Raw genomic sequence first — 18718 nt, 5'->3', positions numbered from 1 at the left:
ACAATCCCGAACAGAATATTTGTAGGAATTCCCATCTCCATCAAGACAGCCATTTCATTTATTTCTGGCCTGTAAAATTTCTATAGTGAGATTACTCTTCCTACATGTGGCAGCTGATATTTCCTCCCAGTGGTCAGATTTTATGGGATAACCAATGGCAGCAATTTGTTCCCTGATGGACAGTGTGGGTTTTGACTTAGGCATTCTTTACAGCAGTTCAGACACTGGATTTTCCAAGTTCTACTACACTTAACAGGAAGCCCTTGATGAGACGTGCCAGGTCATGTTCTGGTAGTAACTTTAATATAGAATAGTAACATTAGAATTATTGCAATAGGAATATTGAGGTGCCTATTAACCTTTGAGTAAAATTCTCCTGAATGACAAATCAGATGACACTTTTTGCTGCTCTCACATCACAGTCAGCACAATATCCTCAGTGTGGGTCCTGTTGTTGGATCATGAGTTGTCATGCTTCCTTAATTGGTTTTATGTTTCAATATATAGGAGTTAGTGTCTGCTCTTATATATACATGTAGGAGTACTTGCTTTGATACAGTATAAGCAGAATTTATTCCACTAAAATTATGAGCATACCTTTAAGCCAGCAAATTGCTAAATTTTAGACCCGTGGAGAAAAAAAAACGCAATTCAATATATATACCCATTTTTATAAAAAAAATCGCTGAATTTGTGTCTTGCAAAAATTTTCACTCATACAGTATGTAGGAGTACTTGCTTTGCAAGCTGAAGTCCTGGGTGAGTTCAAAGTTACCACTGAGTTGGACACTGCCTAGTCTATAGCGTACACCTAATTTGGTACTCAAAATGTTCACCACAGGGTTCAAAACAATATTCGATCATTCCTCAAGATTAATGTTGGGATAGAGTCCAGTAGTTTCAGGAGCCCTTATGAGTTTGTTTGAAATAGTCAAACTGATTTGCACTATTAAATCATACACCCTCAGAAGGGACTTAAAATAAAATCACCCAAAAAAACTTCAGTAGATATGCCAAATTTGTGAATTTGAATTTTGAAATGTCGTTGCGAATGTGTGTGATCAGATTTTTATGTATGCTCAAAGAAGTATTAGTTGTTAAAAAGATCATGGACAATACGCAAGTTCCGAGTTACCCAAAAGTTATTTCCCTTTGTTGAACTCTTTCGCATTTTATGACTTATGGTCGGTACACAATGTGTACATTATATCGTAGACTGGCATTGTACATAACGATTACATACGATTAATGTAATAAAAGCGTAACTTTTGTTTATATCAATCACTGGTATGCATATTCTGGCCATATCAAGCATAATTTGTTTGAATAAGATAATCAAATTGGCTATTGAATCATTATTCGTTTCCTCTTCTACATGAGTGACGCTTTTATCAAAGAAAGATGGCAATTAACAATATTTGTTTGAGCCATTTTGTTATCCAATACTCATAAACTCACTAAAGTTGCCTTTTCCCTGAGATAGGATGGTCTCAGAAACTCTGGATATCATCTTTTAAGAAATAATACGATAGTAATTAGCTAATGTACCCACTGTCATAATATTTTACGTCATAATTTACGGAAGAGTTCGACAAAGGGAAATAACTCTTGGGGAACTCGGAACTTCCGTATTGTCATGATGATGTGTCTTTGACATCGAAAACAATTGCGAACATTAAACTGGCAACAAATTGGGTGAAAAATTTATCTATTTCAGGTATCAGTATCACCTTATACACATACAAAAAGTGACTTATGATTGACTCTATTCCCATCGAGATTTTGCAAAGGAGATAATTGAATGATCCATGCATATATATTTTAATCATCGATGTTTTCTCAACAAGAGTTTGCCCAATGGGTGATGAGCATGTGCAGAAAGAGGAAATCAAATGTGGGCATTCTATGATGTCCACAGCATTGAGCCTTAAATATATCATTAATATTGAATAGGTGATTCTCTGAAAAACCAATTACGTGAATAGATGGAAAAGATGGGGTTATTTAGACATACAATATACTGTAAGTGTTCTGCCTCTCCTGCTGCTCGCGGTGTGGCCCCCGCATGTACTTGCCGTCTGGAGATTCCTCTGCACATTGACAAAATTTGCTCATTTCCTGTTAAGTTGACTACTTTATCAATTATTTAGTAAATAATGAAGACATTTCCAAGATTACCAGGAACTGGAATGTAAAATCTAATTTAGTACGGATTAGCGAAAAAGCAATTTGTATTGAAAGTGGTCAGAACGTTTTTTTCTTGTCTTGAGGCTTGCAGACATCAGATACAGGAAATTTTAATGAATAAGATTTTATGTTAAATTGAAAAAAATATGATGGAATATCACTGTGATGAAAACAGCTTTGAAGCTGGTAGGAACTGACTCAATAACATTTATATGTTCTTATAAATAAATGTTCTGATAAGAAAGACTTGGCAGAAATCTTTGTGTCCTGAACTCAGGTTAATTAGATGAGAATATAGACTGTCTATGCATGTACATGTAGTTTTCTATTATAGGTGAATGATGAAAGCTTGAAGACCATAACTTTTCATTATGTGCACATTGTAAGGGAAATTAGATTACAGGGTACAAGGCAACAATTAAGTTTTACAACCTCTACACGATTCAGGATCTCCCCCTGTGCTCTAAGTAAAATATTTTTCTTATCAGTTTTCTGTTTGTTTCAGACCAAATATTACATGTGTAAAGCTTCTCGTAGACCTATACTCTTTTATTTGATATACACCAAATTACCTGCGTGTGTGCGCTGGATATTGTTAATGCAAGATTCTGAAAGTGTTCTTTTGATATGCATGTCTTAATCGTTAAGGAAATATTTGCACAATTAGTCAGGTTTTTTACTTCTTATTTATAGCAATACGAAAATAATTGATTGACAGACTTGAAGGGAAGATGGAGGAATAATTGTGTGTTTTTGAGTTGTGATGTGTAAAGCCATTTAGTGCTAAATAAATAAACTTTACATATATTTGTGCATTGCAGAAGTTATGTATAGATCAAGTCATTAATAAAGGAATATTTCTTTTCTTCAACTTTTGTAATGTTACCCTTTTACCTAATATTTACATTATATCCAACTGAATAATTACTCTATATGCTGTGTAATTGCTAAAAGTTAATTACTAGCTGTTAAATACTATGCTGTGTCTAAATTTTAAGTGTAGATTAATATTTTGCTGTTGCCATTTTGTATACTTACAACTTTATAATCAAAGAGCCAAAATATGAATACTAGCACCATTAATATGGTGTAAATTCCATAGATATAATATAATCTCCATAGAAATGATATAAATTCCATTATTTAAGGAATGAACATCACTTTTGAGCTGAAATTGGTTGGTTCATAGAGGAAAATGTGATTTACAATATAAATATAATGATATAAATCCCACTAAAATGATATGAATCCCACAAAGATAATATATTTTAAGTTTAGTTAACTTTTTTATATGAAGGAAGGTTCTGTATTAATTTACTCCAACTCCCTATGTCATTATTGTGTTTTTTCTTGTTGATTATAATCTTTTCACTTTATGTATATTGAGACATTTTAATTATCTATAATTAAAATTATCTATTATTACCTTGTACCTCAAAGAGGAATATATTACACCAGAGAAATTTGACATAGATGAAAAGAGGAGGATATGTACAACAATATTCTGAAATTGAAAACTTCAAAATTTACTTTTATTTAGTAAAAAAATAATAAATACAGTTTTAGTAGAAGCAATCAGAAAAAAATTAAAAACCCTTGCTGGTCTCGAACCCGTGATCTACATTTCAGTAGTCAACCCTACTGAGCTACTCAGCTATAGCAATAATATTTGAAATGAATAGACAAATATTGCTGATATTTATATTTTCATTCATGTTTTAAAAGGACGTCAGCCATTATGACGATGTAGAGTACCTGCTTAAAGAGAGGCTTATATGTAGGCCCAGCCGGCTGCTTAATCCTTATTATGTCTCAATATATAGAAAAATATTGTCTAAAAAGGGTGGGATATAATGTAAATCCCACTAGAATAACCTAAATCCCACAAACATAATATAATTTCCCACCAAAATGATATAAATCCCACTAAATTAATATAAATCCTACTAAAATGATATAAATCCCACTAAGTTAATATAAATAAATCCCACTAAGTTAATATAAATAAATCCCACCAAGTTAATATAAATCCCACTAAAATGATGTAATTTCTAAATCCCACTAAGTTAATATGAATCCCACTAAAATGATATAAATCCCACTAAGTTAATATAAATCCCACTAAAATGATATAAATCCCACTAAGTTAATATGAATCCCACTAGAATGATATGAATCCCACTAAGTTGATATAAATTTCACTAAATTAAAAATGATATAAATCCCACTAAAGTTAGTATAAATCCCCCTAAAATGATATAAATCCCACTAATTTAAGTTAATATAAATTCCACTAATTAAAATGATATAAATCCCACTAAGTTAATATAAATCCCACTAAAGTGATATGAATCCCACTAAAGTTAATATAAATCCCCCTAAAATGATATAAATCTCACTAAGTTAATATAAATCCCACTAAGTTAATATAAATCCCACTAAAATGATACAAATCCCACTAAGTTGATATAATTCCCACTAAAATGATATAAATCTCACTAACATATAGTATGAATTCCACTAACATAGTATGAATACCACAAAATGTATTTACATGCATACTCACGGTTCCTATAATAGGTATTCTTGGACAAAATAATACCAATATTCATCTCCAGTGTTTGGAATTGTTTCAAGCAAGTGAATACCAGTGGTTATACTTTCATACTAGAATTATTCCCTATTAAATCAATTCCTTAAAAATGTTAAACTGTGGAAAGTATAGAATGAAGGTGTTGATCTCATTGATACAGTATTACATAAGAATGTGTCAAAAGGATGTCATTTAGTCTCCATCGCTAGGCAAGATGATACATAATTCAAAAATGGTTGCCATCACTTTCACAGCTAATGCCCCTTTAACATTAACCCAGCAATTTAACTCTAGATTATTGTGTTACTAAGAATTATTTTGCACTAATTTCAAGAATTATTAGCCATTGTGAATTTTAAAAACATAACTGCACTGTGCATTACTGAATCCCTGGCGTCATGTTAACACATTTATTTTTGATATCCAGCGAGCTTCAGTCTTAATAAAATCCATGCTGAAAGAAATTAGATGATGATTTGTGGGATAATAATCAACATGTCTTATTACATCTGCATGTTCTGGTTTGTATCCCCGTGACGACGAATAGTGAAGGATTGTTCCTAGTGTCTAATACTCTTGTCGAGTAACACTTTACACGAGAAAACAAGTTCTTAATCCCACATCTTTAACGGTTACTGGTGATGTGTGAAATCTCTATCATCTAGGGACAGGTTTATCTAACACTGGCCCATTAGTTAAGGGGGGATGCAGCTTATGTTAATGATAGTGATAATGTGGTGTTAACACAATTAAACACAAGGCTGGCTCTGCATTTACCAGACATTAGAGTTTCTTTGTAACATTGATATTAATGTATCTTAAAATATTTGGTGAATACAAGTAAATTCAGTGATGATTGACAATGTCTTTTTTGTGGGTTTGGTGAAAGATGAATAAGTAATATTGATTGGGAATGAAACCATTTACAAGGTGGCATTTGTGATCAGGGAAGCTATATTTTTTTTCTTCGGACCCAATTATCTAAAGTCACGTTTGTTACTTTGCAAAAATTGATTTCTTGTTTCCTTTGTTGTGATGTTGAAATGAGAAATGTGTAGAGACATACAAAAACTGAGTAGGAATTGATGATTTGTATGAAAACAGCTTCTCCAGGAAAGTTTCAACCAACATCTTCATCAGCAAAATGAATTCCCAAACTGCTTAAGGGTCAACTGATTTCAGGAAATTACAGGTTTTCATTCAGATGAGTGAATATGTTTCATGCAGCTACCTGATCTATTTTCTGTTTATGTGTCTAGGATTTTGGGTTGGCCACTGTTTGTGAATTGGTATAAGTTCTCTATAGTATAGCCAGAACTTTCCTATATCACATCTAACTTGATGATCAGCCTAAAATATTTCACAGTGAGGTACATCAAAAAGGATTTGACAAATACTAGAACCATAATGCCTTGATATTTTAATAGAAGTTTATGAAACACAGCATGTATTTATGCTGAAATAAGATTCCACATTTTATTTAATTTGTAAAACAAGAAAGAAAATCATTCTGCACTTTAGGTAGAAAGTACTGTAATAGAATTTATTGGTTTTTCTGTCATTTATTATTTTGGTTTATCACATTTTATGTCAGAAGATTTTCCATGCTATCAAATCTGCTCCTCCAGTTCAGTATGATTCTTATCAGCTGAAGACATGAGAGATGCGATACATGAATAAAAAAAAAACTACCACTTTATTTTTTGGCTCATAAAGTTTTGTCCAGGGCAGTTCTCTCTGTATCAATAAAGTATTCACTGGGAAGTAAGCAAATACATGAATAATGAATGATGAGCAGGTGCTTGAGACAAGCAATGACACTGTGATCTTGTCATTTCAGATGAGTCTGGATTAGAGGAGGAAACAGGCAGCATGTTGGGAAAACGAAGGTTCCCAGAAAATGGGACTCAGATCATCCTGAACAAGAAAAGAAAATTGCAGAGTGCCCCCGTCACTAAGAACGCCCTGATGCAGCTCAACGAGATCAAACCAGGACTTGAGTTCCAATTTGTGGCTCAATCGGGACCGGTCCATGCTCCAACTTTTATCATGAGTGTGGAGGTCAATGGTACAAAGTTTGAAGGTCAGGGGCAGACCAAAAAAGCAGCCCGATTAAATGCAGCTGAGCAGGCTTTGAAGTCATTTGTGCAGTTTCCTAATGCATCGGAAGCACACAAAGCGCTGGGAAGACAGGTTGTTAACGATGGGGACTTCACCTCGGACAGTGCAGAGGCAACGAATGATGTCCTGTTTAACAACTTTGAAACAAAATCTGAGAATGGCTCTTCAGGTGAGGTGCTGATGAAGGAGAAGAATGGAGTTAGCAATTTGCCAAAGGGTCGGAAATCTGTGGTTCCCTCGGTGCCAGACGGAAAAAATCCAGTAATGATACTGAACGAATTACGGCCAGGACTTAAGTATGACTTTGTTAAAGAACATGGTGAAAGCCATGCTAAGCATTTTGTGATGTCTGTTGTTGTTGATGGAGTGAAATTTGAAGGATCTGGTCGCAATAAGAAGCTGGCCAAATCTAGAGCAGCACAGATGGCTCTCACTAAACTGTTCAACCTGGAGTTTTCCACACATCCAGGTAAATGTACCAACAGGGGGATAAATAGTCACGTATATTAACATTTAGAAAGGTCTTAATATCAGAGGCATTTGAAACACATTTTCTAGATGCAGAGTTTAATTAATGACATTACAGTTATGATCTCTTGATCTTTGAAGTGTATGTTCTCATGAGCATAAAACAGAATTCCTGTACTAGAGTATGATTCTTTTATCTTCAAAAAAGCATTATGAAACAATCATATGAGAGAAAGAAGGGAGAGAGAGAGAGAGTAACAATAAATAGCTTATCCATAATAAACCACATTGATGTTGAATGTTCAATGGCTATCAATTCTGTAAATCTGCAATTCTCCGAGATCAAAAGAAAAAAAAATTAATGTTTACCTTGGTCAAATTTCCTAAAAGCACAGAATATAGAATTTTGAAACACTTAGTCCCTTACTCATGAAGATGTTATTTTTACTTATTGATTATTGTATAGTCTAATCACCTTATTGTATTGCTGCAAACATTTGGTGACATACTGGAATCTCATTATCTGTCTGTAGAAAATTTTGGGCTGATTTTTATTCACAAGAACTTTAATTTGGCATAAATTTTGCCAGGTTTTCTTGATATTACAATACAGATCTCCTAAATAGCAATGATAAATAATGCTGCATATTGACAATGATGAATAGATTCTATGTAAATTTTAAAACTGTCACTTGCTGATAAATCTCAGACATTGTGAGATTGCAGAAAAAGAAATTTAAAGTGTTCTTGCATTCAAATTTGTCCAAAGTTTGTAAAATTGTAAATCAATCTCAGAATGATTTGCCAAATGTTTAGATTCTAAGATGTAAATGACCAGAGGATGTGTCACAATACTTTTAAAAACATCCCAATATCAGAAGGGTCTAGATCGTGTCCAAAATTAAAATCTGGAACCCTGACTGTGTGAATTGATGCCTGAATTATACATGTAGCTTTTTAGGTCACCTGAGTTTACTATTGTAATATGGTTGTCATCTGTCGTGTGTTAACAATTGAGCATTTTTAACTTCTTCTTAATAACTACCATTCCAATTCTTTCAAATTTGGTATGAAGCATCATTTGGACAAGGGGGACATAAATTGTAAATTTCAGGACTCCAGCACCCCTGGGGCCCTAGGGGCGGGGCAAAAACTACCCAAAATTTACCAATTTTCAAAAATTTTCTTCTCAAGAACCACACACGTGAAAGAGAAACTAAATGCATAGTGATGTAGAGCAGGAAGGTCTCTACCAAAATTGTAAAATTTCATGATCCCCAGGGTAGAGGTTCTGACCCCAGGGTGGGGCCAAACTTGTTATATAGTGTTTATGTGTAAAACACTTAAATAACATCTTCTTTAGTGCTATTGATACTAAATTGAAACTAAATGGATAGAGCAGGTAGTCTTTTACCAAAATTATAAACTTGATGATCCCCAGAGTAATTAGGGTTCTGACCCCAGGGTGGGGCCAAATGTAGTATATAGTATTTATGTGCAAGTTTGCTGAAACTGTATAAAATCTAAATGCATGCTTAGGAATGGCAGAAAATGATGTACAAAAAATGGTGAATTTCATAACCCAGGGTTTTGCCTTTAGGATGAGTCCAAATTAGTCATATCTTTTGATGTTTTAATGTTAATACACCTATTATTTAAAGCCTTTCATCAGTGTATGCACTTTTGAGGGTAGTGAAGTTTTAATTAAGAGCACATCTTGTTTTATACTGTTGCTGAACATTAGAATTTAGCTTAGATATTCAGAACAGGAAATTTTTTCTTGATTTCATAGCCCATGGAAGTAGTGATACTTTTTCACTAGTGTTCAGGTGACCGATAAGGCCTGTGGACGTCTTGTTTAATAGGGAGATTCAAATGCAATGAAAAATGGTTATCTGAGAAAAGAAAAGAGTACAGTGAATATAATTTTGTTCAAATGTGCCCTTAAGCTTATTGATTGTCTCCCCTTGGATTACTGTCCTATGGGTTTGAAATATTGTGCAAGGATGATAACTCTTACTAAGTATTTGATAATGCTGTATTGCCAATGCTTTATCATTTAGCAATAAAATATTTTATATTTTAGGTACCAAACCAGTTCTCAAAGAGTCTCACACAAATGTTCCACAAGAGCTGGCAGATCTGGTGTCCCGTTCTGTTCTAGAAAAATTCTGTGAATTAACGGACAATTTGACTTCAACCTATGCTCGGAGAAAAGTTCTATCAGGCATCGTCATGACATCCAGTGACAGTGCAGACAGTGCAACTGTGATTTCTGTCTCGACGGGAACCAAGTGTATAAATGGGGAGTACATGAGTGACCAAGGACTTGCTGTCAATGACTGCCACGCAGAGGTCATTGGACGAAGGTCATTGATGAGGTTTCTGTATTTTCAACTAGGAAAACAGTTGTCTGGGAATCTTTTAGAGAAGGAATCATCCATATTTCAGGAAAAGGAGGGTGGGGGATATAAATTGAAACCAAACATTCACTTTCATCTCTACATAAGTACTGCGCCATGTGGCGACTCGAGGATCTTTTCACCTCATGAGGCAGCTCAGGAAGTGGAGGGTGGAGATAAACACCCAAACCGTAAAGCCCGGGGCCAGCTGAGGACGAAGATTGAATCAGGGGAGGGCACAATTCCAGTGACCTCCTCGGGGGGCATTCAGACCTGGGACGGGATCCTGGAAGGAGAGAGGCTGCTTACCATGTCCTGCAGTGATAAAATCGCACGCTGGAACGTCCTGGGAGTCCAAGGTAGAGTCGATTTTCAGCGCATTGCCGTGTATTATTATATAATGAGATTTGTAGTAAGGGGAAGGATAAACCATGGGACAATGAGAAAAAAATTTTACATTTGAAAATTTATATCAGAAAAACAAAATATTAGAAAAATATTAGTGAAATGAATTAAATACTGGTTTTCATTTATATAACCATTTGTGAAAACAGACATGTAAATTATACTATGAATCTAGAGCTTTCCTTTACTTCTAGATGTTTGTTTTGTTTGTAGGCAGTCTTTTGAGTCACTTCATTGAGCCAGTGTACTTCGACAGCCTCATCCTTGGAAGTTTGTATCACGGAGATCACTTATCACGAGCAGTCTACTCACGCATATCAAACATAGAAAACATCCCTGCCCCCTTCCGTCACAATCAGCCCTTCATGAGTGGGATCAGTAATCCTGAGAGTCGCCAGCCCAGAAAAGCCCCGAACTTCGCAGTCAATTGGTGTGTTGGAGACTCGGGGTTAGAGGTGATCAACACCATGACTGGGAAGACAGAACAGGGGGCATCTTCACAAGTCTGTAAACAGGCTTTCTTTAAGAGATTCCTACATCTCTATGGCAAAATCTCTTCTTTCACCGGACAGTCTGTGGCCCAGCACCCACGGGCGTATGCAGATGCAAAAGCTGCGGTGATGGAATACCAAGCGGCAAAACAGCAAATGTGCTTGGCTTTCCAGAGTGCAGGACTGGGACGCTGGCTTAAAAAGCCCATAGAACAAGACCAGTTCTTGGAATCTAGCTGATGTCTGTGTAATTCCATGTCTTTGTATACTTTAAATGTTCAACATGTCCATTTATTTTCCTTAGTTTACTGTGTGTGTTATACTAAACAGTGCATTTTGTGCTTTAGTTAAGGATGGATTTGAATGGAAGAGAATTGTCTAGAATCCCATGATTTCTTTGCAACTGGGAGAGTATGAGAGAGTTTACTGCACGTATATGTCAGTCTGTTTTGTATTATCGTCATCATAATTACTATGGTTTCAATCACTCCAAGCAGTGAAAGTTAAAACAAATCCCACGACAAATTGAGAACAATTTCCATTTATAGACAGCATTCCCAAGACATTTTTTGATTTTATATATTCCACCTCTTGTGTCAGTATTGAGTGACTTCTATGAATTTATAACTTTTATGTTTAACTCAAGAGGAAAGCGAGGAGCTGAGATCAATGAACTTTTAGCTCACTTGAGCTTTTGTGATCTAAGTGTGTCCGTAGACTGTCTGTGTGTCATCTCTTAACGTTTCGCATTTTTAAGTTGTACTAGTGAACCTTTAGGTTAATTTCAACCAAACTTTCCACAAAGCATTCTTGGGTGAAAGGAATTCAGATCTCTTCAAATCAAAAGTGATGCCTTCTTCCTAGGGGAGACTAGTAGGGAAAAGAACTGAATCTGATAGGATGCTTGAAGGAGCTAAAACTTGATTTAAAGTTAAATTACAAAATGAAAATTCAAGTCTGTTCAAATCATAAACCAGTGGCTCCCACTGTAGGGTTCAGAGTTGTCCATAGGAATTCTGTAAAAATCTTATCAGTAACCACATGTGTAAATTATATCAAAGAAGATGGGTAAACAAGGGGAGGAAAATGCCTATTCGTCAAAATACTATAAACATATTTTCTCTCATATATATTTTTTGGTGATCAACTGATATTTGACATTTTCATTGTTTGACAATATATTTAAAAAAAATTATAGTGATAATGTAGAATGCATTAGCCACCAAAAATTATGAAAATAAAAGAGATATTAGATACATCAAACCCATTATCTAGTTTGAAAGGTTCTACATACAAATCACCTTTGTGTCCAGAGGTTTAGACCACTTGACCAATTGTCCTGCTTTCAGTATTCATGGGGATCTAAATCACATATGATATACCGTCTTCATAGTTAGGAACTTTGAATATTTTTACAAAACACTATTATTTTGTATAAGATTTTTACATCTTTCATCTACAGTGGGTCATTGCTCCAACTTTTTGAACATTGAAAAATGTATGTTTTTAGTTTTTCTGTAAGTATTTGATTACAAAAAAAAATGGAGAGTCAATCCTGCACACATGTTCTTTGACAATTTTTACTGTGTTTTCATTTTCACATTCCAATATTTCAAATAATTTAATTGTTTGAATGTTTCATTTACAACTTATGGTAGATATACATACTTTAGATCTAATGGACAAATTCTAACTCTTTTTGAAAGTTATTTTATTTTTGTCTTTCCTATCCACCCTTTCGTAGGCACTTCTCTGGCCTTGTTCACCCATCTTCATTATATGTAAACATTATCTAAGTTTGTTCACAGGATGACCCCCGAATCTAAGGTGGGATCCGTAAATGAGGTTCAAAGTATAACATAGAATGGTATAGCACAATTCTTTAGAAAATATTCGTCAGAACCACATGGATACAATTTGTCAAATTGATACGCAAACGTCCTCATCTAGTGTAGGTACAAAGACCATGGGGCTCAGATGGGGTTTTACTGGAATGCAAATTATCAAACTAGTATGCAAGCACCCTCAAGTAGTGTAGATTTAAGTTTGTTTTTCTGTGTTCAGGGCGAGGTCACAATGGAGGTTTCAAGGTTTATATTGAAAAACTGCTTTGAAAATCTTATCAAGAACCACATGGGTACTGTTTGTTGAATCAGTATGCAGTGCAGATGATTCATGTTTGTTCACATGTGACCCCCAAGGAATCTGGGTGGGGCCATGATGGGGGTTCAAAGTATATACGTGGTAGGAAAATTCTTTGAAAACTTCTGGAGAACCATAAGCAATCAGTTAGTTTAATTGTTATGTAGACACCTCCGTGTAGTGTAGATTTTAATATATTGTATTAAGACATCTGGATGGGATCACAATGGGGATTTAAAGTTTTACATGGATCACATGCATTAAGGGGGATAGACATATAATCAAAAATGTTTTTGGCAATAAATTCATGCATGTCACTAAAAGTAATAATGAAATGATAGAATCAAAGTTAGGGTATTCATACTGTGTTTTTTTTATTATGAAAATAAGTCTTTGAAAATGCAGATTTTGCAAAGTAAAATATAGAAGATTCTGAAGGGTAGAAGTATTCTACAGGATTCGAATAAGCAAAAAATCTTTCTCATTAGATCTCTGGTTGGTAATGCCTCTGGAGTCCTGACTACCAAAGCACATACCCCCTAGGCATTTAAAAAAACCAACTGAACTATAAAACATGAATAAGGGGCAGGTCACTCAACTGCTAAAAACTCTTCTGTATTTTCATTTGTCAGCCCTCAAGGAAAATTTGTTGATAGTCTTCTTAAGGACCATACAGTTTCAGTTTGTGAAATAAATATGAAAGCATCCTCAAAGTTTGTTCACACTGACACCTGGGCTGAGGGTGGGGTCCGAATAGGGGTTTGAAGTATATACGAAAACTTTTACAGTCAAATCTCATTATCTCGAAATCAATGGGGCCCCAAGAAAAAAACTTTGTGACATTCAAGGGTTTAAGATACTTGTGTTGAAATACATAAAAAAATGTAGTTGGGACTTCCAACTCGCTCATATCCGTGGTATTTGAGATATCAATGTTTGGAATACCGAAAGTTAATTGCTACATTATATGTTTGCATATAGGAATACAGGGAAAAAAATTCAAAGGAATTTATAGAAACACTCTTTCAAAATCTTCAAGATCCACAAAGGTATACTTTTTGAAATCAGTGTGCAAACATCCTTCTGTGTATATATATATATATATATATATATATATATATATATATATATATAGTGTAAATTCAATTCTGTTCACACCCAGCACCCCCCCCCCCCCACACACACACACACACACACACACTGGTTTAGAGCAGAACCACACAAGAGGGGGCCATAATTGAAATTTAATAATTTTATTTATTTTGGGGGGGGGGGGGGTTCAGATGAGTGATGGGGTTCTTGTTATTTTTGAGAATTGGTGCAACGAGTATCAATTATTTTAAATGTAGTTTGTTTTTGTTTTTGTAAGTAAAAATCACTACTTGTGGGTGACACAGTGAATATTTTGTCGAAATCCAGACTGTAAATATTATGGGAGAATAATGACCTGCTGCAATGATTCGTACAATTTTCAGGAAGTCGCATTTATTGCCAAGACAGTGCGTATTATTGAAATGGTGTACAATTTTTTTTCTCATGAACAAAAATATTGTGAAGACAGTATGTATGGTTTAAGCTGATGTTGTATATTTGAAAAATTATATGATCATGTTGAAACATTAATTGTGAAGAATGGTGTTGTCCCTTCTTCATATGCATATAATGCTTTGGACAAAATGTCAACCATATGAACACAAGATTTTATGTTTCCATACTGTTTTGTCTGAATGTTAGATGTGGCATTACATTCTGTAGTGAAATGACTGTGAACTCTGAGTAAAGTATGAAAACCTGCTCACATTTTGTTAATGTAGCTTTGTTGGTGTTTGTTTTGATGCCATATTGGTCTAATCAGTGTGGAGTTGGCCTATTGATCGTCGGAGACTGATGGTGAATTGGAGTCTGAGATGATTATCAGTTGTTACTGATCAGGAAGTTATCCTAGCTAGCTTCATCTGATTGTGATTGTACGATTGACCTCTGTATCAATTACATTCAGATAAAAACTACTCAGGAAATCTACCTGTAATCTGGGGAGAATAAGAGAATTTTAGGGTTGCACACTCACCTGAGGTAACCTAAGTGTAGGTATTGTATAGAGAGTAGCTCTGTGTATTTCCATGCAAAATATATATAGAATTGATGAAATGTTTGTTCCCATTCATTAGGGCCAAGCTGTAGTGAGGATCAAATTTAAGCCAATATCTAGCTTTTTCTGAACAATATTTTCACTTTGGATTTTTTTCCAGGGATGCTTATTTTAGTAAATTGTAGGAAACTGGTAATTTTCATTTTGTCTATTGAAATATCCAACTAGGTTTAATTCTCAGTTAGACACAGGACTCGTCTGTAGTGTGGCATATTTAAAATGTTGTAGGTATATAGCTGAAGTCCGGAAGAAGAGAAGTTTAAAAATACTAAATTCCTTTGACCTTGATTTTCATCAATATCCATGCTGGAAAAGGGACGATATGCAACATAACATAGTTTGAATCGACACTTTACTGGGTGAACCCAATTCAAATTTGATTGTCCCAATTACAGATTGATGGATGAAAAAAATAGATGGACATGATGAAACCGATACATCTCCAAAGTAGTTTGTATGGAGGATACTGACAGAATGTGGGGAAATATGAAAAATAACTAAAAATGGGTATAACTTTATCAAAATTAAACAGATCAACCTGAAAAGCCCAGATACATACCTTAAACATACTGTAAAAGGAGTTATTTACGTGTTGGGGAAATTTATACTAATTACGCGATCAAGAAATAATTAAGCACGTGTGTATAAGTTATAAATATTTGATGTTATATATGCAGTTACCGCGTATTTTCCTCCCATGCGTAATGTTGAGTGTGGAAAAACGCGTACTTGCATGTAACTCCCAGCGTAAATAATTATTTAACCACTTTTACAGTATACAACATTCCCACATAATTTGAAAAGAAGTAAATCAACAGCCCCTGAGAAAATTTCCGAACAAAATATGCGTTTAAGAACGGAGGGACAGAGTAATTCCAAATAACCTCGAACTTCGGGGGGGGGGCTAAGTATCCGTCAGCCAACATGATTGTGGTCTAACGGTAATAGTACTTGCCAATTGTAATTTTTTAAATGCATGGTCGAATCATGAAAATAGTCACTACATTGAATTAATATTGAGATTCAGCCGTTTTAATTGTGCATGTAAACACTGCATTGACTTTCGGTAATGGCGGTATTTACAGGTCACAGAAACCGCAAAGCCAAATATTTACATTTCCAGTGTTTTTACTGATATTTACCAAATGATAGCCATTTCCTCATGAATGTGAACAAATTTATAGTACAACTATTTTAACGACTGGTAATAGTTAGACAGAAATAATATAAAAAGCAAATTCATTTTTGAAATACACGAGAGTATGTGAACAGCAACGCTGCACGGCAGTATAATATATTATACTATGTCGCGCTGTATGAAGTATGCTGGTAACGTTGCAGTTCATGCCCCCATGATTTTCAAAAATTAAATTTATTTTTTATTAAATATCTTGCAACTGCAACTTTTAATTATCATTCAAACAATAAATTTTAATGTATACATGCACTTCCAAAGGTTTGCCAGAAATAAACCTGAGTTGTTTCATTGTATTTATTTCTCAATAAAAGCACTAACCGTAATTAAACTTCATATGAAAACGTATTATATACTTACAGAGGTGAGTCCAGAAAAATTTTGAGGAGGGGGGGGGGGGGGGTCGGCTGGGGACTGAAGACCCCAAAATGGCAAAAAGAATTTATCTTTTTGTTTCAAATGTTTAACCAAAGAGGGGATTACAGTGGCGGATTTGGGGGGGGTGGTGGTTTCGGACGGACCCCCCCCCCCCCCCCATGCGCTCTTTTATTTATTTTATTTTTTTACCACACCCAGGATGTGGTGACTATAAATGAAAGGAAGAAGGAACAAGAATTTCAGTCCAATTGCAATAAAATACGCCATTTTAAATCAATCTTTTTAAAAAATTTCCTAAGGGAGAAACAAGAATTTCAGTCGAAAATGCACCATTTTAAATGATCTTTTTAAAAGTTTCCCGGGGTAGGCCACCCGGAACCCCCCCCCCCCCCCCCCATGCCTTTTCTTTGGGCCTCAAATTTGGATGAATTTGATTTGGGGGGGGGGGGGGGTGTAAAGATTTGGACTGATGCCAATATGGAACGCAAATTAACATTATGTTGATTCGATATATCCCTGCGAGTTCGAAATAAAAGGCATCAAAGAGTCGTCCACTTCTGCTTCATACTTGGATATTTTATTGAAAGTAGATATTAACAGCAAACTTACAACTCAACCTTAAGGCAAACGGGATGATTTCAGCTTCTCCATCATCAACTTCCCTTGTCTATGTAGCAATATTCCATTATCATCTGCATATGGTGTTTATATCTCTCAACTGATTCGATACGCAAGAGCTTGTTCTGCGTATGGTCAATTTCTAAATCGAGGCAAGCTAATGACAAACAAGTTGATGGTACAGGGTTTCAACAGTCTCGTTTAAAGCCAGCACCTCGCAAATTCTATGGTCGTTTTAACGATCTAGTTTGCCAATACTACCAATCATTGGGTCAAATGCTGTCAGACGTGTTTCATACCGATTGTTAGGCCGTTCTTGGCACACTGATTTTGACAACGGATAACTCCGTTTACCTGATCAAGATACTGGGCTCACGGTGGGTGTGACTGGTCGACAGGGGATGCTTACTCCTCCTAGGCACCTGACCCCACCTCTGGTGTGTCCAGGTGTCCGTGTTTGCACAACTAAATTATCTATTTTGTATTGCTTATGGGATTGATGAGATTGATCACTGTTCGTAATCTTCACCTTTTATCAATTCAATTAATGCGCACAATAATTGAATTATTGCTCTCTTTAATTGAATTAATGATATCATTAATTTAATCCCATTGATGCACACAACTATATGGGGCGTCAAATTAACATTAATGTGCGCAACAATTAAAGATCTCTTCAAATAATTAATATCTTCAATTCTGAATTATTGCGCGCATTTTTTAATTGAATTGATGATAGCATTAATTCTTCAGCTGAATTGATATGCTCTTTGATTGAATTAATTATCTCTTCGAATGAATTAGTGATATCAACAACTGAATTGATGCGCGCTACAATTCAATTGAAGAGAGCAATAATTTATATAATGCGCACATTAAATCAATTGATGAGAGCAATAATTGATTTAATACGCGCATTAATTCAATTATTGCTCTCTTCAATTCAATTAATGATATCTTTAATTCATTTGAAGAGAGCAATAATTCATTTAGAGAGAGCAACTATATAATTAAAGATATCTTCAATTCAACATATCCACAATTGAATTAATGATCTCTTTAATTGAATTGTTGCTCTCTTTAAAAGAATTGATGCACGCATTAATTCCTTATACAAAAGCAATGTAAACAATTAAAGATATCTTCAATTGAATTAAAGAGATCATCAAATTATTTATACCGAGCTCTAAATTTAAATATTGCGAGCAATATTTCTACAAAATTGATGCTCTCATCAATTGAATTGAAGAGAGCAATAATTGAATTAATGCATGCATTAAATCAATTATTGCTCTCATTAAAAATCAATTGAGGAGAGCAATAATTGAATTGATGATTTCTTCAATTATTTGAGTTTATGTTGATTTGGTGCTCCATTCTACTAAGTATGTAATTTACATAAAGCTGGTATCTAATACATGTATTAGATATATCCAACATGTAACAAGTAAGTATATTATCATGTTCAAAATGTCTCATGTATGAACATTGTTCATACTAATAGTGCAGATTTTACTCTTGTTTTGTTCTTTTTATCGTCATTGCACATTGAAATGTTAACAAGCATGT

General features: G+C 34.7%; 1 protein-coding gene across 5 annotated transcripts in view; it reads left to right on the top strand.

Annotated features, from left to right (window-relative positions):
* LOC125683477 (double-stranded RNA-specific editase 1-like) overlaps positions 1-14607 on the top strand; it is a 42286-nt gene extending 27679 nt beyond the window's left edge. For all 5 annotated transcript variants that reach the window (XM_048924676.2, XM_048924677.2, XM_048924678.2 and 2 more), the window contains 3 exons: positions 6621-7370; positions 9456-10130; positions 10390-14607. In XM_048924676.2, coding sequence (XP_048780633.1) covers positions 6621-7370; positions 9456-10130; positions 10390-10907 — 1943 coding nt within the window. In that variant the 3' untranslated portion in view covers positions 10908-14607. The remainder of the gene's footprint in view (positions 1-6620; positions 7371-9455; positions 10131-10389) is intronic.
* The last annotated feature ends 4111 nt before the right edge of the window (positions 14608-18718 follow it).

Source organism: Ostrea edulis, chromosome 6, assembly GCF_947568905.1.
Source record: "Ostrea edulis chromosome 6, xbOstEdul1.1, whole genome shotgun sequence".
NCBI lineage: Eukaryota > Metazoa > Mollusca > Bivalvia > Ostreida > Ostreidae > Ostrea > Ostrea edulis.
Note: the sequence above shows the minus strand (reverse complement) of the source record. Positions and strands in the feature narration are given on the sequence as shown.